The sequence below is a fragment of the Lissotriton helveticus genome, chromosome 2_1, assembly GCF_964261635.1.
Source record: "Lissotriton helveticus chromosome 2_1, aLisHel1.1, whole genome shotgun sequence".
Taxonomy (NCBI): domain Eukaryota; kingdom Metazoa; phylum Chordata; class Amphibia; order Caudata; family Salamandridae; genus Lissotriton; species Lissotriton helveticus.
Window position 1 is genome coordinate 1652345157 of NC_136059.1, and position 27843 is coordinate 1652372999.

At 44.6% G+C, this 27843-nt stretch overlaps 1 protein-coding gene across 5 annotated transcripts in view; it reads left to right on the forward strand.

The window, feature by feature from the left end:
* The window catches only part of TBCK (TBC1 domain containing kinase), a 1465497-nt gene that overhangs the window by 360618 nt on the left and 1077036 nt on the right, over positions 1-27843 (forward strand). For 4 of the 5 annotated variants that reach the window (XM_078676605.1, XM_078676609.1, XM_078676607.1 and 1 more), the window contains one exon: positions 16398-16512. In XM_078676605.1, the coding sequence (XP_078532731.1) occupies positions 16398-16512 (115 nt within the window). Of the gene's footprint in view, positions 1-16376; positions 16513-27843 lie in introns of all 5 variants that reach the window. The other variant, XM_078676608.1, reaches the window with a different exon arrangement.

The window sequence follows — 27843 nt, forward strand, 5'->3', positions numbered from 1 at the left end:
AAATGTAAATGTAAATTGATACTTGTATAGCGTACTACTCACCCGCAAGGGTCTCAAGGTGCTTGTACGAATACCGCTGTGGAACCCATCCTGGCTTTCCCTGTGAGGTGTCCACTCCTGGGCACCCCCAAGGTGGAGGCCAGGCATTCTTAGCGTTGTGGGGGCCGTTGTGGAGATTAAGCAAGCTATTGCCCAGAGTTGCAGAGTGGGACTCCATGATTGGAATAGGCACCAAGGCGAGAATTATCAGGTCCGTGGAATTTTGAGCCCAAGACCCGCCGAGGCGGGGAATTGAACCCTGGTCCTGGGCTAGACCTCTGCATCATAATCTGCCGCTCTAACCATTGAGCCACACTTCTCCACAATTTATGTATTTTTATTTTATGTATTGAGTTTTATATAGCGCGCACAGGACCCCTTAGGGCATCGACCAGAGCAGTGTATACCAGGAGGACAACAAATAATCACGTTTTTAGTAATAGGGTTATTTACGCACGGTCACACAATGGAGCTACGCCTGGTTCGAGAGGTGACCAAATAGCCACTGAACAGCATCACCCTGCTCTGGATATGCACGTGCAGCCCCCTGAGGGGAAGGGGTTTTTACACACCCGAGCAAACTGTAAACACAATTGAGCGATCTTGCTAAAGATATCAAAGAACTGGCATTATTTGTAATGCAATTGGTCTCGCATTATTAAAGTTTGAGCTATTGGTGTTGCATTATTTAGCAATGCCAATAGCTCAAACTTTAATAATGCGAGAACTATTGCATTGCAAATGCTTGTTTTTAGGTTTCGCCTCGCCGAAAGCTGCGGAGCAGACTTTCGCGCAGAGCGAAATCTTATGTCTTACACTGTGTGCTTTAGTTCAGCCTCTCTCTTCCATTGGCTAGCTCCATAAATGGAGGCTAGTCATTGGAAGAGAGATCTGTCCGTCATTTACCGAGGCGATTGATGGGCGTTCCAGCCGATTCTTTCCCTCTCCGCAACGTCATGAAGACGTGGCCACTGTGGGCGTGTACTTTTCTTTTTTTTTTTTTTTTACACCGATGTTTTTGTTCATTGTTCGTCTTGTCCCTGTCCCACTGGCTGTTTCCTGACCACCATCCCGCTGTTCGTGTGCCTGCCCGCCCCCCTCCCGCTGTCCGTGAGCCCGTTCACCCGCCCCCCTCCCGCTGTCCGTGAGCCCGTTCACCCGCCCCCCTCCCGCTGTCCGTGAGCCCGTTCACCCGTCCCCTCCCGCTGTCCGTGAGCCCGTTACCCCGCCCCCTCCCGCTGTCCGTGTGATATTTCCTTCTGTCCTCTCTCTGTCCTTGATCTAGAATCTGAGCTCTTACCTGTCTCCTTGAGGCCTGAACCCCTTCACTCTCATCGCTGCCCCCTAAACTCAGTACTGCCATTTTCAATTACTTGCTTGCCCTGTCCTGCGTGTGCGGCTCCCTCACATGTCCATAACATAATGTTCATTGTCCTCGTTACTGCCCTTCCTCCAACTTTCTTTGCTTGCTGCCCCTTGGTCTTTCTTTGCTGTTTCCTCATCTCCCCTTTCCCTCTCGGAAGTGTGACTCCTCGTTAGCCGCTCACAACCAGGGGGATTTTAGTTTATGAAGTACGTTAAATATGATGCTAAAATGAAGAAAGGTTTAAAAAATGAACGAGAAGCAGAGCTGTTGGGATGTCATTGAAGCGTTTTGTGACGCCATGGAAAGTCAGTGTGGTGTTCTCAAAAGCGAGTGTGAAGTAATCACAAGTAGTTTGATTCCATCCACACCTATTGTGATGTCATCCAACATGATTGTGATGTCATTGAATGCTGCAATGATGTCATGACCATTTGGCATTATACCTTCGAAAGCTGATATGACATCATCAAAAACTGTTGGGACAATTTAAAATAATTGTGACTTCATCAGAGCTCATGTGATGTCATCAATATATAACTGAGGCGCCATTGGAGCAGGTGTGAGGTCATCAAAAGTTGTTTGGACGCCATGGACAACCCTAGGGATGCTGCTGACAGGTTTTGGAGACTTCCCAAATGCACGAGGCGTGGGATGAAACCACAAATGGGAAGTGTGTCTCGTCCGGGGCAGTAGGCGCCACAATAAATGCAATTACAATGACATCGTACTATCGCCAACAACTGTTGTGACGTCAAGAATGGGAGTTGTGACCTCATAGAAAGCTGCCATGAGATTAGTTCTAACTCGTACAATGCCGATCTAGACGATGTTGGTGCCTTGACAACTGTTGCGATATGATCAATTATTGTCATGACTTCGTTGACACCTGTTGAATATTGTTAATTAGTGGGATCGTGCGATATTAAACTATTGTGATGCAATGAACTAGATGTTTTGGTGTCATCGATAGCTGTTGATCTATGAATAATTTCTGTTAGGGTGTCATTCATAGCCATGAGATAGAAGTATTGCGGCTATGATGCCAATGATGACTATTGCAATATAATAATCCACTGTTGTGATATAACAGATACACTTGTTGACATCATTATTTCTGTTCTGATGAGTTCATCCATAACTGTTGTGATATAATGAATCATGTATGTCATCCCTATCGGTTGTGATATGGGGTACTTTTATAATGCCTCTGATATATGTAGCGATACTGTGAAGTAGTTCTATCAGTCGCTATTGTGCAGTGGTGCCTCACTTTTACCGTGCCATTAAACACTCTTGCGATCTGAGTGAAGGGTTGATGGAACGAAGCCACGGAAGGCTGTCGTGACGTCATTGGTGGCAGTGGTGATGCCACGCGCGCCCATGTCTCGACAGAAGCCTCCGCTCCACCCAGCCCTCATTATTAGTGGGTGCATCGGGGTGCGTCGGTGGCTCGGAGGCGATCCCCGGGTTTCCTTTCTCGTGGCCCTGCCACTCTCGCCCGGCCTGAGAGCCGGAGGTCTGCGCTCGTCGGGCCACACCGCTTCCCTGGAAGTAAATATGCGGCCGGGGTCACCTGTGCGGCTCTCTCCTGCCCTCCCTAGCATGTCACAGCCTAGGGGGCCTTATCTTCATCCGAATGTGTGTGCGCTGTATTACCGGGTGTTGTGTAGCGCGCTGTGTGCTAAACACCTGAGCTCTTTGTACAGCACCTATCCCCCCGCTGGGTTTCTCCGCGCTAGGATTCCAGGCAGATATCACTGTAGAGCAGTCTAGTGACAGTAGGATGGCCTCAAGGCGCTCCACGTTCTCGGGGTCGACACTAGTGTTTTGATATAAATTTGCGCAGTGGCTGACTGGCATGTGATTTGCAAGACACAGGCCGCGCGGCCGGTCCCTCGCCCCAACCCCCACCTGACTGGGCACGTGAAGGTCGCTGGGTAGGCTGGCAGGCCGCCCAGGGCGCCGTCGGAGGGCGCCCACATCCGCCCCGCTGTCTAAGGGACGCAATGAGATGCGCCCATGAAGCAGGTGGAGACACTGGGTACCAAACGTGCACCGATAGCCGCGAGGGTACTCCCGCCTAGGGTGAGGGGTCCTGGCACTCCGTACACCACCGAGTACTGGGCTGGGGTTGCTTTCTATACATTCCCGCTTTGGAAGGTAGACTACCAGGTACGTAGGGTAATTTACCCAGGATCACACAATGCAATAAAGCGCAGAAGATGGGGTTAGAACTCATATCTGCTGGAGGCACAGCGGAAGGTGTATTCCCCGGCGCTGGTCTCCCCCGGGATGGCGGAAGCGTTTCATCGTGTCAGATTGTGAATGCTTACAATACATTAACATGCATGTGTGTTTCTGTGTCTACAGAGAGTGTGTGAATTAGTTGTAAGCGCACATCATTTGTGAGGATATTCTATGCCTTTAATTGACTTTCTATACATCTATTATGTGGACATATATGAATTAATTGTCTGTGAGCACACACTAAGTGAGTGTAGGTATGCATTACATGTATCTGTTTTCATGTAGCATGTGAAGAGCATGTCTGTTCACATCTGTTTGTCCGTACAGTTGTCTGTGTATATTTGATGATCTCTGTGCATGTAGTAATGGCTTTGTAAGTGTTGGTGGATGTGTGTGTTTGTTGTTGCCTGTGCACTGTGTAGTTGTGCTATTCTGTGTATATCTTTTACTGTATGGGCGTTACTTTGCATGTACTTTCCCTCTCTCTCTCTGTCTGCATACACACACGTCTCTGAGTGAGTACGTGATGAAACTCGCGCTTGTGTGTCTGTGATTGTGATGTCTCTGTGTATGTAACCGTTTGTGTGTATGAAGATGCAGGTGACTGTGCTTCTATCAGTGTGTCGCTTTGTATCAATATGTAGCTTGGTGTTTCTGTATGATTGTGCTCCTATCTCGAGTTTGTGTACTTGAATTTGTGTGGTGATTATGTGTTTATTGAATGTATTTGCAGTTCTATGTACATCTCAGAACTACAGAACACCAAAACAAAGACAAACTGTTGATGTCAACAATATACCATACAAAAAAGACTACATAAATAATCTGACATGTTAAGTAATATAAAAAACAGTCACCTTATCCAGCAATTGAGAGCTGAGTGGCGTGATCATATTAACTCCATTCCTGGAATACCTGAGGCTGACCCTTGTGGGCGGTGTTAGGTGCATGCTAATATGTTTCATGGCATGCTGTAATGCTTGCCTCGACTTTGCAGTTACATTGTGTGTCTTAATTGCTGCCTATATTTTCACAGTCTGCTGCACTTGCACGTCTCACTGCCCATGTTTGGTCTATCTGTGTGTGTCTCAGCTTCAATGCATGCTATCCTATGTTTTTGCATAGTGCAACGACTCCCACTTAATTAGCATCCCGGCACTTTGTGTAGACGTTGGTCTCCAGTTGTGCTTCGCCCAGCAGAGGATTGTCACTGGGAGAGTTCATTCCTGAACCACATTGGTGTGGGTGGGTGGTTGGTCTCACATTTGCGAGAGATTAAGCTAATGGCAATGTAAAGGACAATGCCATTTATTTATCTGTTTTAAAAACCAACACATAAATACAAAATTTGTCATTTAAAATGCCAATAGCTCTAACTTTTCCAAAGGCGAAACCATTGCATTGTAAATGCTTGTTTTAATATCCTTTTCCTCTTTTACAGGTTTTCACTGTAAGATAATTCTCTGATAACCCCACCCCTCAGGCGTCTTGATAGAAAATAGGAAAAGTAAATAAATAGAAAAAAACGCCTTCCCACGCCTTTTTAGGTTTCGCCTGGGCCGTAGCACTGCGAAGCAGTGCTCCGCCCAGGCGAAATCTTATGATCCTACAGTATGGGGCTTTGTTCCGCCTCTGTCTTCCATTGGCTAGCTCCATAAATGGAGGCTAGCCATTGGAAGAGATTGGCTGTCAATCACTCTTTCCCTGTCGGAACGCGATTCGGAGGCGTTTCCGTGTCTTTTTATTAAGTCCCGCCCTCTCCTCTTCCCATTGGCTGGAATTTTACCTTCCAGCCAATGGGAAGGGGAGAGCACGCAAACACACCCCGAATCCCGAAACGACCTGTTGCTCGGTTCCAGACTTGTTTTCCCTCCTTTGGATGACTAGATAACAAAAAAACAATGTTCTCTCTCGTTGCACTTCATGAACCTATTTCAAAGTTGAAACGTTAATTTATAACAAAGCTCCTTGAGGAAGTGCCTCTTCTAATTAAACGTAACATTTGTGTGCCCAAATTAAGTTAAAATGCCGATCCTTAAACTACAGGTATTTGCAGATATAATATCAAAAGCTGAATATTGGAATTATTCATTCCTGACTGCTCGGTTCTTCTGAGCTCCCTAATGCATCTGATCCTGTCCCCATCTGTGTGCAGTGAGGTGACCCTGGGGCCCGTGGGAGACCGAGGCAGGGGCCCGAGGGAGGCGGTGCTGCTGGATATGGAAGGGGAGCACAGAGCAGGCATGAAATGATCGCCTACATTCATTTCCATTCTGTGCTTTCCCAAACGTTGCATGCACGTCCTGGTGACGTTTTTTTTTTTTTAAAACCTTTATTGACATTTCAACCAAATACAAGTATGGGCCTACAACCCCCGGGGCTGGCCGCTAAGCAGTTAGATTAACAGAGAGCAATTTTTAATCACATGCCGCACCTCGGGGAGCAGAATCACCATGTTGGCGTACTCTTGGGCACTAAACAGCACAATTAGAAAAACAGTATGTAAAAGGTTGTCATTTTATAGTATAGGATGGAAGGATCAGGTGCCGAACAATTTCCCAGCAGCGAAAAACGGCAGGCAGAATAGTAAATGTGTCCACAGTAAACAGTAATCGGTCAAATCAATGGCGCTGGAACAGGCGGTTCAGGATGTGAGGGAATATTACAGTCAATTCGCGCCTGCTAGTACCTGCCCTAAGACCCAGAGAACACCACGAAAATTGAGGCACAGATGAAAAAGCAGTGATTGATACCAAAGGAAACCCACTGCACTGACCCAGAAAAAGAAAAAGACAAAGAAAGATAAGAAAAGAAAAGAGAAAAAAGGCCATAGAAACAAAAATAAAAAACGAAAAATCCCCTCCCCCAACCCCCCACCCTGCACCCCTGCAAATGACTACGGCCCCCCCCCCCCCAGCAGTGTGCCTGTCGCCCGAGAACCAAACCCGAAATATAGAAGAAACAGAGAAAAAGGAGAAAGAAAGGAAACCCCACCCAACGGGGAAGTGGAGGAGGGCGATAGTCTATGCGCTCCCGGTCTCTCCCCCCCGCCCTAACAAAGGGGGCCCCCCTAAGCCAGCACGAATAAAGTTGTCCACCATACAAAAATGCCCCGGGGGAAACCACAAACCCCCCGCCCCGGAATCCGTCTGTTAATGAAGCAGTCCCGTTACCAATAGATCCATCGTAAGCAATGCAACCCACAATCTCAGCCTTGGCCCCGTCTATCAAAGTTGCCGAGTCCCTCGGATAAGTAAAGCCCCATTCCCGGGAAGTCAAAAGTCACACAGAAGCAGCCGGAGCTTGGGCCAGCAAACGGGAGAGGAATAGCAGATCCCAACGCACACGGCTTGCACAAACGATGTCCCTCCCCGTCACCAAAGCCAAGCATCGTTACATCTGCCATGTTGGGAGACCGTTTGGGGAGGGGGTGCGACTCGTTCCGATACAAATTATAGTGTGGGCCAACAGTGTCCAGGATGAGGGAAGCAGTGAAATGTTCCGATAACTGTAGGACCGATGTTTCCGAGAACGTAGGAGAGTCACCAATCTCAGCACACACGATGAGTTCCATTTCTTTGGGGGCAGGCACAGCTTCCAGCACCGGGTCCAAACGCGCCACTAGGGCGCCCAACAGGAGGCAGGTCGGCTGCCAGGTCTCAAAAGTCAAGTCAGGGCTTGCTCCCGGTCCTATGATCCCATCTGCTGCCGACAGTAAATGATTGACCTGGGCCCTCACCGTCGCGTGAAACGCCGCAAGTTCCGCCATTACCATCCGCAAGGAAGAGCCACATTGGGTCCGCTCCGCCAAGCTCCATACGTCCGCAGACATAACGATCCCCAAGGAGAGGCGCCTTCTCCGGGGCAGGATACGCCGGAGCAGAAACAAGCCGTGAGGGACGGGCCAGCAGCACGCAGCAACGCGCGGCGGGACCCCCACCCCGGGGCACCAGCGGTGCTAGTGCCGGGCCTCCGGGCCGGGGCCCCCCGCGACGCAGCACCGCGCGCCACCCGTCACCTCACCTCAGGTACAGCACCAGGCAGCAGATGGTTGCAAAGTAGTCCAGAGAAATTTTCAAAAGTTCCAAGGACCGGACCCAACCACTCTCCTCAGTCCGTTGTTGTTCACTTTGGACCCGGGTAGACCAGCAATCGAGTCCCCGGCTTCCAGCCTGGGTTAGGCCTCAAACCATTTTCGATGTTGCTTCACCCCAGAACATCAGAAAAATTCTGTGGTCACACCATCGGGGTGCCGACTAGTTCACCCACACGAATCCGGGGCAGGAGATCAGGATATTCGACAGGATAAGCGAGCGTAGGACGGAGGTCAACGGAGCCGGGAGACTATGCGGCCATCTTGGTTGGTGTCGTAGCTCCTCCCCCGGTGACGTTTTAAAATAATGAATTTCGAACTCGGACTTTAGAAGAAGATCCTATGTTACAGTTACTTTAGTTTCTTTCTGCCATTGAAGTGCATCGGGCCACTCTTCCGGGCTGGGGACGTCACTACCGTGTCATTGGCAGCTGCTCCCTATACTGGTGACGATAGGCCGCTCCCGTGAACCGCCTGCTCCAATGGGTAGGAAGGTAGAGTGACCCGGGCAAGTGACGTGTTTCTGGCTGCCATTTTACTTCGGCAGTAGTCTTTGCTCATTAATGAAAACAGAATGAATCAAGGACTGTTGGGGCCGCAGGGCGGGGCTGGGACCTGCTCTGAAAGTAACGGAGGAGTCCCGAATTGGAGGACAGGTGAGGGGTGGAGACCCGGTTGAAAAGCTTTGTAGTGGAGGGGTGTGCCAGGAGTAATTATTCACTCTGTTTCGGAGAGTCCAGCGGTCATTGGGAAGTTTGGACAGAGCGGGCGCCTTTGAGTGCACAGAGGCTAGGTCTCCTTTTTTAAATTTTTTTATTTAATGCGATTTTATATAGCGCAAACTTTACCCGAAGCTGTCAGAGCACTTTACGTAAGAACCAGTTGCAAAACATAAGGACTAAGGATTACTGTCTTTCCGTTTTCCGAGAGAATGCATATATTTGTAAGGACACTGAAGAGACGCTACAGCAGGTATCACCTGATCATTTGTGGCTTCACCCATAGCTGCCAAGGTTTCAGATTGCCATGTGTGACATTTTCATAATTTAAGTGTAATTATGAGTGACATTTCAACGACTAGGAGTGACACTTTATCGCAAGCAAAATCAAGCCATGAAGACCAGAGAAACTTATAATTATCAGAAATTACACCTATTTGAGTAACGATAAACTCCTAAGGGGATCCTAAAATTGCTGTAAAGCACCAGAAATAGAAAAGTGACCTTGTAACCTGATTGAACAGTTAGTCACTCCACATTGGGCAAGCATCAGGAGAGTGAGGCTGAAGCACACCTAGGTTACAGCCAGCTAGGGCAAGACTAAGGAATGTGCACGAGGAAGATTATGCAAGACAGTTTTATTCGTCCAATTAGTAATCTACAGTCCTAAAATACCAAAAGCAAAAAGTACTTGCAAAATGTAACTAGCACCTACGTCTGGAACGAAAGGAGAATAGCAATACAAAAAGGCAATATATTGTGCTATTACTAATGGTATAGTGCAGGTAAGTAATAGCACCTTTTTGAAAAAATTAAATGAGAGGGGAATAATTGAATTAATTGATGTAATAGCAATATTTGGTGATTAGTGGAGTTCTGAAACTTTTGTACCTGTGCCACTGCATCTGCAGCGCAATTGAAATCATGGCCCAAGTGCCTGTATTCAGTTTTATTTTTCCAACGCATTTGATGTTGAAAACCAATTGTTCCTCAGCAGTTCATTTTTTGAAAGAAATTATTTGGGCTGTTTCATCATTTTGAACAGCAAACCTGTGCTTTTTCAACATGGCCGCTTTTCTCTTAAACATTTTGAGCTGGATTAGTCTGTAGACCTAGTAGTGTTGCAGCAATTCCTAGTACCTCGCTATTTAGTCAGTCGCCTGTTTTTAGGTCTCGGCCTGCGAAAGACTGCATGCACACATATGCATGTTATGTGCATGGGGCTTTAAATAACACTAATAAAAGCAAAACTAAAAAACAACCTAATTACAAACCGAATTGCTTACATTTTTCTCATTTCTGGAAACCTTTTTTTAGCTCAGTGTGCGTGTGGCTCAGTGTGCGTGTGGCTCAGTGTGTGTGTGGCTCTGTGTGTGGCTCTGTGTGTGGCTCTGTGTGTGTATGTTTTTTAAACATAAATAATACACTTTGTTATTTGCAGTGTCAAAAGCTCAAACTCGCGTAAGTATACGACCTATTCTCACGCTGGAAGCCCATACCCAGGTTGTGATAGCCACCGTTCTGTCACACCTGGACTACGCCAACTCTTTATACCTGGGCATGCCTCTCTATCTGCTAAAACGGCTGCAGATGCTCCAGAACCATGCAGCCAGACTGATCTTAAAACCAACCCAGATGGCAACCAGCTACTCCGCTGCTAAGGAAACTACATTGGCTCCCCATGTCTCAACGTTGCACCTTCAAAACGGGATGCCTGATCTTTAAATCCCTGCATGGCAAAAGTCCAAAATTCATCAACAGGTTGATACTCGGGCATACCCCCGCCCGCAACCTTCGCTCAGCCCACCTTTCACTCCTCCACACCCCTTCATTTAGGCGGAAACGCACAGGAGGTCGAGATTCGCAACTCTCGCCCCTAGACTTTGGAACTCCCTCCCCTTGAGGATACGTGCCTGTTCTGATCTCATGAAATTCAGAAGAGCCCTCAAAACCTGGCTCTATGAGCAAGCCTACAACTGACGTTCTCTCAGGAAGCAAACTCTGCCTTCTCTCCTACAGCTCCATGAAACCAACCGGTGTACGTGCGCTTTATAAATCATTCTTAACATTAACATTAACCTATTGCATTGGAAATGCAATAGGTCGCGCATTTGCGAGAGATTAAGCTATTGGCATTGAAAATGACAATGCCATTTATTTATCTGTTTTCAAAACCAACACATAAATAAAAAGTTTGTCATTTACAATGCCAATAACTCTAACTTTTGGAAAGGCGAGACCGTTGCATTGTAAATGCTTGTTTTTCTATTTATTTACTTTTCAAACAATCTCGGAAGCCCGGCTTTACCTTAAATGTTTAAAGCTATAGCGCGTACGCTATGATTGATTTGCAATGCAATTGCTTTCGCATTACTGAAAGCTTGAGCTATTGGCATTGCATCATTATTAGCAACGCCAATAGCTCAAATTTTCTGTAATGTGAGACCTTTTGCATTGCAAATGCTTGGTTTTATTGTCGACATGCAAACGCTTGCAATGATTTTTGCTAACTAGCGCAAATAAGAAAAAACTTTAATCCTTGCATTGACATCTCCACCCCATCTCCCTTTGCCTTTCAATCTTTTGCACTAACTACTTTGGACAGCTTATTTCGAAAATTTGACTTTTGACTTTTCATTTTTGTTTTAAGCTTTGCCTTTTTAGCCTTCCTCTTTGCATGCTGTTTTGCATATTGATATGCATTATTGATAAACTTCAGCCTCACAGTCTGTTATTTACTTCGAGTGTCAGTTGTTTACTAAGACCTGAAATTAAGACACTTTCACACTTGATGCCCAGGTACGGCTTTGAAGCACACTGTTAGAATTCGTTTTCAATGTTGGTTTCCAAATAAGAGACACTTCACAAGCAAGGGTTGACACTGTAAGCGCGTGGCTTTCTCAAGTATAGCGCAACATTGATTTTGTATTCTATATTTCAGTACATTTTTAGCCGGGTCTGGTGGCTCAGTGGACTAATGCGTCTATTGCAGGTGCCTGTGTTCGACCTCATGGTCACAGGTTCAAATCTCGGCGGGTCCACTCAGCCTTTCATCCATCTGAGGTTGATAAAATGAGTACCATTGAGTTGGGTAACACTAAACATCTATTATTCATCGCCAAGACACCTACGGGTAATTGTGTGCTTTACAAATATACACATGTTATGTTATGTTATGTTACATGCGCACTGCAGACCATATTGGGAACAATCCGAGTTCTCCTTTCAAAATATGGGTTTATTTAACTTTGTGAGACTTTACAGACATTTTAGTTGACTAACACATTTCATTCCTGCACAGGTGCATTTAGTTTGTTTAATATCTAACCAATGCAACGTCGTTGGTGCAGCTTTGGAGTGCAGAATCAGAGCTACCGGGTTTGAAACTAAGGAAACAGGTTCGGCTCAACATCCTGTGATTATGGGCAAATCCAAATCACCTTCACTCCTGGGAGCGTAGAAATGACTGAGAACTTGTGTAATGTAACTGATGCTCAGGTAAAGGGTTCCAATACCTCCGGGCCAAGTTCGCACTCTATAAAACTGTAAAAGAAAAGTGGGATGGGGCTCCAGGCTTTCACGTGGTGAGCAAACGTTCCTGCAGCTCTGCATGTCCACATAATGGCCTGTGCCGCTCTGTAACTGCTGTTGTATTGTATTTATATAGCTGATCTTACTACCCTGACAAGGCATCGAAGCACTTTAGGATTGGATTTCACTTCTGATCTTCAAGTAAAGTGCCACATGCCCTGAGCCTGTGGCTTCGCAGGGTAAAAGCTTTGAGGTCAGCAGCATTTCTCCAGACCACTGGTGTACTGACTTTGGTTTTCCAGATCATCATTCCCTGCAGGCAGGTTTCAGGAGTTAACTCCAGTCACCTGTCCGGGGTAGGCCTGGCCTATAGGGCAATGAGGGAGTGCCCGATGGGTCTGTCTGACAGATCAGATTGTGGGTCGGTTTTTTAGAAGATTACAGGCCTTTTTATGGCCTTTACCTAATCTCTTATGATAAAACAAGGGAGAGAGTTAAGACAGTATGTGGGCCGCCCTTGTCCCCAGGTAATTATAAATTAAACAACTTAAACGGTCCACAGGGAAGTGGCTAGTCGAACATTTACCTAATCTCCCCACGGCTGCAACCATTGAAAGTGTACTTATCAGGTGCATGATTTTTTTTCTTTCTGCTACGCCCTTTAACTAATCTCCCCGCTTTGTAGTACCACCAGTAACAGCACAGTATATTGCTTTCTCAGTAAACAAGTCATAACAATTTAACAGAGTTTCAGTATTGTATATTGCACAACTGCTCATCAAGCTACAACTTACAAACAGTAGCCTATTATTAATTACATAGCCGAAACCTATTGTATTTTCCAATGCTTGTTTCTAAGGATACAGTGACAAATATGTCCAGTGAATGTCATCCTCTACATTTAGCTGCTCTTGACTCAAATTTCTCTAAGTTTGAAGTTTATTGAAATAAGAACAAACAAAGGCAGAGAATGAAGAAACAATCATAAGTTATGGAAGCGAAAAATCTCTCTTACAAAATAATGGCATCTCAATAAAGCTATGTCATACATAAAAATAAAAATCGAAGTAAATATCAGGGAAACAAAGGAATAAGGGAGCATCTGTAGTAAAAAAGCATATAAATAGAATGATAAACAATACATGTAATGAAGAAACATTATAAGTAAATAAGAAAATGTGCTCACGGTGGTTTACGAACTTCAACATTACGCATTGGGGATTTGGGATTTTGATATTGATATTGATATTGATATTGATTAATAAAAAAATAAAAAAAAATATTGACCAGCCTCGTGGTTTTATAAAGTACTCATAATAATGGTAAGAACAGAAAAATCTCCGTACAGCACCTAATAATTGACACCAGTAAAAATGTTTCTATGTCATCCAGTGTACTGGATTAGTGTTGCATATCAGACGCTGGGGGAACGACCTAATCACCAAATTGAGCCCACTTTCCTAGCTACCGGAGGCCCTTGTCTTATGCTATATTTGTTTTCATTGTGATTTAGGCCACCCTTCATTTCATCCTGCACCTCATTAGTTGCCACTACTTCTCATATACTTTGTCGCATGCTCTTCTTTTTGTTCCCCATATTGCGTGTAGTCTCTGTGTTGAAACCTTTTAGGCGGATTTTCTGTGCCCACACTTCTACTTGAACAGCAATTGTTCACGACGGGTGTGTCCTGAGCCCTCTCGGAACCGTACATCTGAAATGACAGTGCCTTCAAAGACTTGCATGCTAATATGATAAAGGTTAGAATAGGATGGTGAAATAAGTGTGCCTAAGAATCCTCTTAATTCTTTTTTCTGCGTTTTGGTTGCTTTTATGACGCCTCTGTTCTTGAAAGAAATACGTGCAATGTTGTTTCCTCTGCCAGTATCCTAATGCAGGTTCTCTGGTCCCTTTTAAATCCTGCTCTGCTTGCACATGACTCTATGTACCGCTGGGAGATAGAGGGCAGTTTGTATTGACAGGACCAAATCAAAATTGTCAACAGTGTGCCTTGAGGTTCCTGCAAGTTCCCAGTAGCCTGTGTCCGACTCTTGTAGATGGATGTCCCGGAATCTAAAGTATTGTTACAAAAACTGTTAGTTTCTACGACACACCTATGATTGTGCACAATTCTTGCTCCCAAAATGCAATTTAGCTTCTACTTGTGGCTGGTGGGAATCATCAAAGAATTCTCCCTGGAGGGATGCTCTTGTCTGACTGAGCCTCTAACTTTACCAATCGCTTGAAAAGAATAGCAGAACTTAGAAATATGTGCTTCATTTTATATTTATTTTGAAGGTCCTATATAGCGCGAACAAGATCCTTGCGGATATCAGAGTGCTTTACATAAAGTCAGGCTGGATATACAAAACGAATAAATGCAGGCACATCAAGTATACATAGCAAATGAATCAAAGTGAAGAAATAGGTTACAAGGACAACATATAACCGTTGAGTTAGGTCGCAGTCAGAAAGCGTGCCAATCCAGTCTAGTGGCCCCTTGTGGAAGAGAGGGTTAATGGTGAGGGGATGAATGGTCTCCGCGATTCCAAAGTCTATGAGTAGGCGAGTTTCGCCATGAGGAGCGCTTTCACTTCCTTTTTGAATGAAACAGCAGAGGCGTTCAGTCTGGTTTCTGGGGGAAGTGAGTTCCATATCCTGGGCGCCATCCCAGAGAAGGATCGTTTATATGTTTTCTTCCTGTTGAATCTTTGAGGTTTCAGTAGCAGATTTTCAGCACTTCTTGAGGCTCTTATCCCACCCGAGATCGTCAACTTCTGTGTGAGGTAGCTGGGTGCTTTGTGGTGTAAGGCCCTATGCGTCATGCATGCTATTTTTAGGTGAATTCTGGCTTCTAGCGGGAGCCAGTTCAAGGCTTTTAAATCTGGGGAGATTTGTGAGCTTCTTTTCGAGCCAGTGAATAGTCTCGCCGCTGCATTTAATGAGGCTCTTAGGGGTGCTGTTGTAGCCTTAGTTAGGCCACACAAAGAAACCATTCCATTCTCCACCTGAGGGATAACTAGTGCTTGTACTGCCAGCTTCAAATCATTAGCTGCAAGAATGGTTTCAGCTTCCTCAGTGTGTTAATCTGGAAGTTTGCTCCCTTTGTTGCATTGCTAATGTGTTTCTGTATAGTGAGGTTGCTGTCAAGAGATATTCCCAAGGATTTAGCTGAGTCTACAATGTTAGGTTGAACGTTGAATGCAGTAATATGTTTTATCAAGTCTTAATGGGGACTTTGGCGGGAGGAGCGTATACAGAGTCCAATGACGATGTAGGGCAGCCTAGCAGAGTGTTATCTGAAAACAACCAACTGTTAAGCAACCTCACTACTCATATCTGCTTACCAAAGTCTTGTAAAACTTGATACTTCTCAATCTATTCTCCCAGAAGGATATTTAAATGTTGTGATGCATTCTGGGATATTGCAGAGTTGGTTGGAGGTCACCATTAAGGCATAGCTCATATCTATTAATTTGGGTGGAGCACAGTGATAGTACATGAACGTTAATGGTGATGTAAAAGACACACAGTTGATGGACGGAATACAGAACAAATCAAAACATTCACCCCCAGTCAAGAGATCTGGGTTGAATCCATCATTCTTTTGCTTACCATGCCGCCCCAGTTTAGACCTGGCCATATGCAAATCAGATTTGACCCTGTGCCTCATGGGAACAGTCCATCCCGAACTGCCAAGCCAGGTCCTCCCTGAACTGGAAACAAGCATCCTAGGACTGGTTTCGGGGTTTCACCCCTCTTCAGCCAGGATAGCTTTATTCTACTGGCACAGTGAGCCCAGAACCCACGTATAACTGGCGCACTTAGGGCGAGAAAGCAAAAGACACACAATTGATGGACGGAATGCAGAACAAATCAAAACATTCACCCCCAGTCAAGAGATCTGGGTTAAATCCATCATTCTTTTGCTCACCATGCCACCCCAGTTTAGACCTGGCCATATGCAAATCAGTCTTGACCCTGTGCCTCATGGGAACAGTCTAGCCCGAACTGCCAATGGTGGTGTTACAGGGGCCAGCACAATAATACTTCATACATTTTTATTCAAATAAACAAACCAGTGCAACAGCCCACCTTCCTCAATATAGTAAATTTCTGTTTGACGTTTTAATGTTCTTTCTTTTATTGTATCAAATGTACATGTAATTTGTTACCATAAATACATTTTAGCATGGATCCGAGTGTTTTCAGTGTATTGATATAGCCTCTGTATCTTGGAACAACATTTTTAGATGAATAAGATCCAATGTGTTTTAGAATTGAGCTTGTCTACTGAAGATAACCAAAGCAGATATACCCAATGAATTACCAAGCCTACACTTGAGTCTACTTTATTCTTCATACTGAAACTTGTGATTTTAGCCTTCCTCTTGTTTCCCTCAGTGGGCTGAAGATCCTACAGATTGCGTTTGAGGTCCTGCAAGGCCTAGACTACATGAACAAGCATGGAATGGTCCACAGAGCTTTGGCCCCTCACAATATCCGACTGAAGCAAGAGGTAATGTATAGAGGGTGTTTGGAATATTTTTAATATTAATAATATAATGATACATACAAAAATTCTTTTGTTATTCCAGAAAGTGGCTTGCTCTAGGTCTTTTGCGAATAACGTAACTGCATGTATGTTTGCGTTCCATTTTAACTTGGTGGGATAATATCTTCTACCTTGGTGAAACTTTATTCCGAGAAAATATTTGAATCTCTGACTTGGTTATGCATTTTTGACAGATATCCTGTAATGCTTCATTGTCACTGATTGTTGGTGTGCACAAAGTAAATTAGCATCTACACAGAAATAGTTTTGCCCATGCCTACAGTGTCCGCCAGCTAATGGTAAATCTTTAGACATGCACCTGTGCACTGGTCATTACACCACTCTTATGTGACCACAAACTACTAAACAAATTGTGGGGATTTGGCTCGATGTCAGAGTGAAAGATAAAGTGCCGGAAGTGTAATAAGTGCCTTGTGGCTGCCCACCCTCAGGATGAAGATGATCTCCTTTCAGGTTCACCGCAAACACAGATTTATAGATGTTAAGCACTTATTAAAACTTAGTTTAGTTAATACTAAGGAAAGCATTTAGCTGTAGTTGCAATTACCTATTTCACTGCATGGCAGGATATTTTCTGTGGGAATATTATGTTTGCGTCGTTCATATTCGATCTGTTACCTCCTTCTTCTGCCAACATCCGTTTTTAAGGAACAAAAAGCTTGCTGCAGACTTTTTACTTTTTTAGGTCGAGGCTACCGTCGCACTGCGAAGCAGTGGGCGGAGCCGAAGATTTAATGACTTCAACAGTGGGGCTTTAACCCGCCTCTCTCTTCCGTTGGCTAGCTTCATAAATGGAGGCTAGCCATTGGAAGAGATGTGCATCACTCATTTGTAGTCCCGGCTTGAGCAGATTCGTGGGCGTTTCTTTAACATTTTTTAAGCCCCGTCTCTTTTTCAGAGGTGGGCCTTTGTGGGTGTGTCCTTTTTTTTTTTTTTTTTTTACAGGGCTGTTTTTGCGCAGTTGGTAACGTCTCTGTTGCCGGGATGGACGTACACGCCCCGCTCCCTCTTCAGCGGCCATGCTGCCTCGGCTCAACACACACACTCCGCCACCGCCGCCTCCCCCTCTTTGCTTTCTCTTTGTATCAGAAACAAACGGTCGACGCCCTCGGCTGCACTTTAAGTGTCGCAAAACTCGGTACCACACCGTAAAATAACTTTTGAAAAGCGGGGCCGCCTGAACCGAAGTTCCGTGTCGAACCCGCATTCCTCGACCTCAAAAAGCATGCAAATGCGGCTTAAATTCCCCAAATTCTGGAATCGGAACATTTATAAAATCCGAGGACTTACAGACATATAACAATAAACCTTTTAGAAACGGCCGCCATATTCAGTTGGCGTTCCGTTGCAGTCTTTCTTTTGTGTTAGTGATGACAGTTTTTCTGTATTTTGTTCCGAGTATAACCGTACAACGACCCCTTCCTTAAGTCTGTCTTCTTAAATATCTTGCCCTTGATTCCCAGTATATGAAGTTAACTAGATTGTCACAAGGGGGGTGGGGGCTCATTTCCTTGTCATTGGCTAGGTCTCCTGTTTGTCGGCGCTGAGAGGGCGGAAGGAATTTTCCAAAGGGTTAATGGGGCATGTGTAGGTTGTGCTGCATTACGGTGGCTCGGAGAGGGACAAATTAATAAAGGGACTGAAAAAATCTAGCAGGGATTAAGAAAGGGGAGGGGAGAATGTGCCGCAGCTGAAGGGAGAGCCCAGGACCCACGGAGGCAGTTGCCTTATCATCCGGGAACAGGGAGAATATGAGGTGAGGTTATTATCTTGAAGGGGCTGCGAAAAGGGAGGGGATTGAGGGACAAGAGGGAGGACACACACAACATGAATAAAAGATCCCAGTTTATTTCAAACTCAGAATCACAGCTCTGCTCTGTGTGGCGAGCCAATGTCCTTCCCCAGGCATGTCTTCGCTGGTTCTAGTAGCCCATCCATAGTCTGTGGCAACCGGCTTGATGGGAACACATCTGCACTCCATGCACTTCTTAGGCGCGCGTTCAACGGCTGATGCCCTTCCAGACTCTGTGTGGAGATCCCATGTCCTCCCCTGGGTATGTCATAGCTGGCTATCCGCGTTTTGTGCACCCAGCTTCATGGGCAAATCTATAATCGCTGCGTTTCTTAGACGCGTGTCCGTATGCCGCCTGCCCGACAAGGCTCTGTTCACATAACCCTCTAGTCGCTTAAGAGAGCAGCGCAGCCCACCCCATGACCCAAATCTCTGCAACTACATACAGAGCCCATGCACTCTCCCAGAATCATTTACTTATCCATAGTCTTTGCCTTCTAATGCCCCCCATACTCTGTGTGACTCTATACTCAGCCCCCATCCCCAAGGTGTGTGCAGTCACTGAACCAACACTGGTACGCTCTGGTGCGCACACTGCATAGTAACACTCTATGTTCTCGACTTTATATGTAGCCCCCCCCCTATTTTTGTAAGTTTATGCACGCGCAAAGTGTATGTTCTGCGAAAGATGAGTGCATAACCCCGCCTGTGCCTCCCCGGGCTCCGTGTGCACATACACCCACATGTAAATACAATCTGCGGGCTCAGCGAGAACATCTGTAGTTCATGCCCTCTGATAGTTTTGTGTTCACAACCACAGTCTCTGCATCTGCAGACTCTGTGCAGGCGCGCAACACCCATTGGGCTCACGGGGCTTCAGCCCCACCCCCCCGTCGTGCGAGTCACCCCGGGCAGAGACAGCTTCGCCGGCTGGCGGCAATCTAATTGCAGCTGCACCTGAGTACTTAACAGGTCTTTAAAATACCATCTACTTGTAAATGAGGCTTTTGTTGTGTTTTCACCCCATTTTACAGCCACTCTGTCTATGGTTTGAAGAATTACCCCGCCCCCCGAAATATTTTTCAGCCCCCCCGAAATTTGGCTCTAGTTGCCCGCCTGACTCTGTGTGCACACCCACAGCGCAACAATCTCCTATTGTTGCGTGCATATGCACCGTCCCTATTCTCTATGCTCTACCCTGTTTATGCTGGCTCAGCAAATAACTCTACAGTCTCAGGGAGAATTAGATACACTTGCACAGCCAACCCCTTCCTGGTCTAGTGTGCACATCCACAGTTGTGCTCCCCAAGCACAAATGACTTGCTCTATTCGTACATCTACAGGTAATATCCTTCCCATGCTGTGTTCGCAGACCATGCCCTCCCCATGCTAGATACACAGCCATGTGCCCATGCACACACACTGACTCACTTTTTTGTGTTTGCAGATACTGAGTCCATGCCGTTTTCCCTTTTTCTGCTATTACCATCCAACAAACATCATGGGGCAGGGCAGAAGATCATTGATCATGTATTGGTTGTCATTTATGTAATACGCAGAGGTTGGCAGACTTTACAGCTGGTAAAACATGCATAGTTATGACCTGCAGAGACGAGTGTGTGAGCGGCTCGTGTGCTTAGCATAGATGCGAGTGGCATCTCTCCTCATACCATATCTGAGACAATTTGTAACATAAATTACATCGGAGGTGTTGGTTCGCCGCAGACAACCATGAACTGAATGAAGAAGGTAGTGGGTTCTCATATCGATATCTTATTACATTTTAACTCGGTCTGGTGAGATGGGCAGATTTGCTGTCAGAGAAAAAACATAGAGCCCTGGTACAAATTCCTATTCGGGTAACAAAATAAAATAAAACTCATTCGCACGTACTTTGGAACCTTCCTTCTATACCTACAGTCGAAATAACCAGATACTGACTGTCATGAGTGTTGTAATATTCCGAAATCCTGCACCTACAGGTATATTAGCATCTTGAAATGAGGCTTTGTTCATCAGGCTACAACTCCTCTAGTAAAGCTTGACCACACAATGGATTTTTTGAGAAGGCTGGACTCAACAACGATTGATAAATGTCCACACTATGCAGGAAATGAATGTGCTGCCGTCAGCCCCTCTTAGGGAAAACCTTCAAGATGTTCGTAGCTCAGTACTCCTTTGTTTTGCCTAAGACAACATTCATAAAGAAATCGAAATGTAATTTTGATTTTGGATGTCATTTTTTTGCGAACATTTGTGATATATATTCTCCGTAAAATTCGACCTTAATAGTGGCATGCTGTAAGTTCAGTAGGAATGTATGAGAAAACTATGGCTTTCCAGAGAAGGCTCAAATTGCAGAACATCCAACACTCCCATACATCTTACTTATGGGACAATGGGCAGGGCCATGTCACATCATTCCATGCAGTTTGTTAGTCAGACTTCCCCCTACTGACGAAATCTCACCTCGGGTCCTTTTAGACCCTGGCTAATCAATAAAACATTCAAGAAGTGAATGGGCTGCTGACAGACTCTTCGAGGAATACTTGGGGATATTTATTGCTCCATACTCGTGTGTTGTATCAGGACTTGCTTTGTAGACTGCATTTCAGAAAGAGAGATGCATATTTTCTCTGATTTCAGTTATTAGACAAGTCATGCAGGGTGTTCATTTATTTTCTATTTTGAAAGTGCCATTAAGAATTCATCAGCAACCCCCATCATGCTCGCTAGGAAAGATAGGGGTTTTGTTGGATTTATTGAGCCGTTTTTATTCTTCGGGGAATTTGTGCACTAGTCTTAGTAATGTATCATTTGTGCCAGAGAATAAAAAAAACAAAGTAAAACAATTGCCTTCAAAGAATAAATATTTTGCATCACTCTATTTTTTTAGGTCGAGGGACCGTCGCACTGCGTAGCAGTGGGCGGAGCCCGAGATTTAATGATTTTTATAGGGGGCTTGGAACCCGCCCCTCTTCTCCATTGGCTGGCCTAGTAAATGCTGGCCAGCCATTGGAGGAGAGGGGCGTCACTCGGTCCAAGCCCCGTCTTTTTCGGATTCGGGGGCGTGTTTTTTGTGTTCTTTCTACCTGTGACGTCATCCGTCACTCACCAAAAAACACGCCCCCGATTCCGAAAATTTCGGACCTTTTGCGGCATGTAAATTTTTATTTTTTTCTTGTTTTACATTATATTGTTCTTGCGAGAAAGGCTTGATTGCTGGACTCTTTAAACAGCCAGCCCACTTTGTCACTGCCACTTTAAGGGTCGCAAAAGTGTGATTAATAAACTCGGTACCACACCGTAAAATAAATTTTGAAAAGCGGGGCCGCCTGAACCGAAGCTCCGTGTCGAACCCGCATTCCCCGACCTCAAAAAGCATGCAAATGCGGCTTAAATTTCCCAATGTTGCCAAATTCTGGAATCTGAACATTTATAGAATCCGAGGACTTACAGACAGCGTCTAAAAACTGTCAATTGTGCCTGAATTAAATCCTAACTTTATCGGAGCTTCCACCTGCAAGATGGTGACCACCAGGTCCAAGCAGCGGAACAAAGGAAATACCCCGGGCATCCCGAAGCACTCTTGAAATGAAGCGGACCCAGCGCGTGTGTGTGGGGCTCTGTGTCTGTGTGGGGCTGTGTGTGTGTGGCTCTGTTTGTGGCTCTGTGTGGCTCTGTGTGGCTCTGTGTGTGTGTGGCTCTGTGTGTGGCTGTGTGGGTGGCTCTGTATGTGTGTGTGGGTGGCTTTGTGTGTGTGGCTCTGTGTGGGTGTAAATGCAACAGGTCATGCATTTGTGAGCTATTGGCATTGTAAATGACTGCCATTTATTTAACAATTGAGCTATTGGCAATGTAAATGACAATGCCATTTATTTATGATTTAAAAAAATAAATGTCATGAGCAATGCCAATAGCTCTACCTTTAATAATGTCGAGACCATTGCATTGTAAATGCTTGTTTTCTTTAGTATTGTGACTTAACTTTGACATTTTCTGACCTTGATCGACATCCGGAAAGTGGCTGCTGGAGCCATAAACATGCCATCTCTGGATGGACACAACACAACAACTTATTGGAACAGTAGCTGATCAGATAAAGCTTACCCTTGTGTAACACGAGAAACACATTCCTGCGTTGTGTGAAAGTGGTCCTGTTTTGCTTTTCCACTGAAGGTGTATTTTGTGTGGTGAGAGTTATACAGTAGAAGTAAGAGAGGTGGTTAATTTTTTTTATTCATTAATGCTAACATTTTGAAGTATTTTTGTCACTTGCCTCTTTGAACTTAATTCCTTTAATTTGCGAAGAGGTAACCAAATTAGAGTTTTTAGAATGTAATTATACTATTGGGAATTAAGGTTCTGCTATGAGGGACAAATCTGGTTTGGATATTTAGTATTAGTGTGTAAACATATATTTTCCTTGGATGCAGAAGACACCCATCCTGCACATATATAACATAGACCTTTTATAGATGAAGCGCGGTATGACAAAAACAAGTTGTAAACAGATTTGTGTGGAGAGCTCTATCAGTTGTGGTGGCGGTCAAGCTGACTCAAGTGCATTCCTCAACCGTTAGCTCTGTATTGACTATTTAAGATCTACCCCAGACTGCTACTAACTGGCTAATTCAGTGTTTTTGCCATTTAATTAAAATCATGCATGTTGGGCCTGGCCCTTTTTGCAGGGTTGTCCCCAACCTTTTTGCATTCATTCCTCCAATTTTTCTGACCTGTTTTTGTTGGTTTTAGGGCTCCGGATACTTTACCACTGCTAACCAGTGCTAAGGTGCATACGCTCTCTGTCTAAATTGTATCAATGATTGGTTTATCCATGATTGATATATTTGATTTACTAGTAAGCCCCTAGTAAAGTGCACCATGCGTGCCCAGGGCATTTAAATCAAATGCTACTAGTTGACCTGCAGCTCTGATTCTGTCACCCACATGAATAGGCCTGCAAACCTGTCTCAGGCCTGCCACTTCAGTGTCTCTTTGTGTAGTATTAAACTGTCATTTTTACTTGGTAAGTGTATCCATTTGCCAGGCCCAAACCTTCCCTTTTGCTACATGTAAGTCGTCCCTAAGGTACCCCCATGGCAGCCCCATGCCATGGGAAGGGTGCAGTGTGTTTAAAAGGTAGGACATGTACTGTTGTGTTTTACTTGTCCTAATAGTGAAATACTGCTAATTTTGTTTTTCACTATTGCAAAGACTATCTCTCCCATAGGGTAAAATGGGAATTGCCTTGAAATATCTTTTAAGTGTCATTTCCCATTGGGAGCAGATAGAACTTTGGAGTTTGGGGTCTTTAGACTCACAATTTACAAATACATATTTTTGTGAAGTTGGGTTTTAAATTGTGTGTTTGAAAATGTCACTTTTAGAAAGTGGACATTTTCTTGGTTAACGAATCTGTGCCTCTGCCTGTCCGTAGAGTACACATTTGGGTGGACTGACAGTTGGGCTCTTGTTCATTCACTCTAGACAGTCACACAAAGGGAGCTCAGGGGTGCCTTGCATATCCTGATGGCCCATCCTGATGGCCCATCTCCAGGCTGTTGGGCCTTCCTGAGCTGAAGTGGTGGGAAGAGTTGTCACTGACACCTGAATAGGTATGTGCCTGTCCTCATACAAAGCTGTCCCTACCCCACCTTCCCCATAGTGTGTCTGGAGCAAGGTCAGGGAAAGGCAGGGTCTTGTGCACTACAAAGACTTTCCTTTGAAGTCTGCCTACTTTAAAGGGAGCAAGAGGTATAAGTATTGGACCTCTGACACCCCGAAATCAGAACACTTCTCTTCTGAGGACATTCTGCCAGGAAGAGCTGGATGCTGTAGAGGCACTGCCACTCTGTCTGTTGCTTTGTTGCGCTGGCATGCTACTTGCTGCTTCCGTCCTGAGAGTGAAAGGACTAGACTTTGCTTTCTGTATTCTGCTTTCCAAGATTCTCCAGGGACTTGTGTGTGCTTGTCTCCTGATAAGAAGTTTCAGGGCCATAAAAAACATCATCTACCAGCACCTGGGCGCCTCTACTGAGAGCCTTGTCCTGTCAATTGGTGCCAACTCCAGTGCTGGACCCTTGAAAGAGGTTCTTGGTGCTACAAGAACGGAAATCCACGCTTTGACTCCCAGCTCCTGTTTTTATAGATGCACCTCTGAAGAATTTGATGCAAAGCTGCTGCGAGCACTGAAGCATGGTTCCCTCTTGACACATTTGCAGCTTCCAACGCGGGCCTCAGCTACCTATCGCAGCACATCAGAAGAACCGCTGCAACGTGAGTTTTGAGCACCAAATCACCGATGTCCGTGATGCATCGCTCCAACTCCAATGCTTCGCATCCTTCATCGCTGTGGAATAGATGCAACGTGACTTGTCTTTTGACGCATCGCTAATGCATCATTCCTGGGCGCCATTTTCTTCATCGACACTACACCTCAGTAAGGAACCAACGCTTCGTGCTGCAAACGACACATCACCTCCCCTGTGGCAGTAAGGAACCGACACATTACCACTTCAGCCTAGCAGTAAGGAACCAAAGCATAACCTCCCCTGCACAGTAAGGAACTGACTCATCACCGGCTCTTTCTACGCATCACCTGTCCTGCAGCCTGCATAGTCTTTGTTTTCGACACATCTGAGGTACTTTGCCCCAGCCAAGCATTTCATTGATTTCAAGGAAGTACAATTTCATTTAATCTTTTACGATAGACATCTTGACTTGTGTGTGTTGGATTTTTGTCGTTTTGGTCTTGTTTTATTCAGATAAATATTGGCACATTTTCTAGACTGGTTTTGGACTCATTTTTTAGTATTGTGATTGGGTTACTGTGTGTGTATGTACAAATGCTTTCCACATTACCTCTGAGATAAGCCTGACTGCTTGTGCCAAGCTTCCAAGGGGGTGAACAAGGTTTATCTTAGCTGTGTGACTCCCTTGCCCTGACTTGAGTGAGGGTCCCTATTTGGTCAGGGTGCAAACTGCTGCCAACTAGAGACCCCATTTCTAACAATACAATATAGGACACTAAGTACAGACATTTGTAAGACAATTAGAACAAACAATATAGGTAAAAATGATGGCTAGCAGTCATTTAGTGTTTTGTTAGATAATTTATTTTGTAACCGATGCAAAGCGATTCATATCCACATTCATATATTTTACAAAACAGCCTCACTAGGTACATGCAGTATGGCCTTTGAACAGGAGCTGGTGTGCTTTTCATCCAACAAATGTCTTTCAGACCGAGACAAATGACATGAATCAGAGTTACTCTGCCAGTATGACACACCTGCAGCAATGATTTATAGCCCCTAAGTTCTAATATATCCTGTGAAACAAACCGGAAATGAATACCTTTATCTCTTGCTGCTTCTTACTTGAGAAATGTGGGGATTGATAGTGAATGACATAGTTGCATAGCTATCTGAAGCCTAGTTCGAGAACTTCCTTTCCACAAAATCGCCCCATTCTTGAATTCGAGTGAATTTTGACTAAAAGCTATGCTTGTGTTGGAAAGGCTGTCACCAATTAGGTCAGATTTCCCTATAAACTAAGATCCAGAAGAGTAAGTGATTTTTTTTCCAAGTAGAGTGCTCACAGAGGTAACACTGAACACTTTTAGTGCCTTCCACTTAGATTTTAGGATACTTATAAACCCCTTTTTCTTCAGTGCATATGCCCAAATAGTTGTATTTCACAAATCTTGGAAAATGAAACTCATCTATACCATTTAAACCTCCTCCACACTTTATGTCCATAAACTGCTACTCCAGCTTCTTCTAACTTATTACTACCTTATTGTTAATATTATACTCATGCAACTGTCTGAAGAGGACCTGAAGACAGCTGTGGTAAGATCTAGAATGATAGTGTCATCAGCTTCTTGTAGTGTTTGAATATGAAGATAAACTTACTTTGCCAGAAAGGACCAAGGCGGCCCAAGCTCCAGCGCGCATGCCTGTCATATGGAAAATAAACAACAGGAGTGCCAAAATGCACCCCTGTTTTATGCCCCTGTTGATATATATTCTGCCAGAAAAATTGGTATTTCTGCCCAATTTTACTTGCATCAACTGTGTAGTAAATGTATTCTCACTAACAGTAGAGGTGCAATTCCCCACAGTTAGACTTTCTGCCAAAGACGACCATTGTCAACCCTTTTGAAAGCAGTTTGTAGTTTTATAAATTGCAGCTTGGATTGACAGGCTGCCGGCCCTTGATGTACTAATAATGCAAGAGCCAGGATGTTACCTGATGTACTACTGTTGGGCTTAAAGCCAGTTTATAAAATGGGATTAGGCTGTTAAGAGAGGCTCACTCCTTAAGTTCATCTAACAATGGTCTGGGCCAAAATGTAGCCGATGAATCGAACCGCATCTTTACCCTGTGATTGGATGACAAATTACTATCACTCTTTTTATATATTGGCTACAATTAAGAACCTTTCCATGAGTTCGGGATTCATTCATAATCCATACAGAGTCTATATAAAAGCAATAAGACATCTACAGATATTAAGGGCCGTTCTTAAAGACCATGTATGGAATGCTGTTGGATCCTGGCGCTCAATCTGATCTAGAATGTGCAGTTACCCTGACAATCTCTGAATGCATTATTTTAATCGCATCCATCTTTAAATTGACAACCTACTATGAGCCAATATCGACATCAACATACAGTGTCAGCCACTTGTTCTCTAAGAACAACTTACGACCCAGTTGGGATCATATGCATCCTATTGAATAACAAACATCTGTAATTCTTTAGGGCTTCCTAGTTTGCAGGTTTCCCATACTTCCAGTCACAAGCTACCCACCTGATCGCCCTTTTGTTCTTAGAGCAATTGTTTATATAGCTTTGTGTGCAAATCTTGCTAAACTGTATGTCCATCATTATTTCTGATTTGAAGTAAGACAAAGTCTAAAAACAGAACCCCTCCTTTCTAAACAGGCAGTGGCGAAAGAGTCCATTGTGCGAGATTTATTATGGTTGTTCTGCCACCACTAATATGACCTGCAAGTAACTTGAGCTGCTTTTTTTTTTTTTTAATCTCATGCTCTCGGCTTCCTAAAAATCAACGTATCTGTTTTTACACTCTTTTTACCTCCCCAGAGGCACATCAACCTTTCTCTAACCGAACCTCTTGCTGGCTGTCAGCTTAACATTTGATAAATTAAATTTGCTTTGTCCTTCCATCAAGAAGGTACATTTACACTTTTATAGCATCCCTTATCTCTCCCAGAACCCTTTTCGCCTTGTCTTTTCCCAATATGAGGACTATGCTCCACCTGTCTGTCCCAAACCCATTACTCCATCAAAGTTTAGGACCTTTTAATCACTATCGTCTTTCCACTTGCTCAAACTCTTTTTGTGAACTTCCAGCTCATTTTACCTTTTCACAAATCAGTCCTTTCTTGTAGGCTCCCCTTTTCAGCCATGTGGCCCAGGAAAGTGAACACACCCTGCCAAAGATTCTT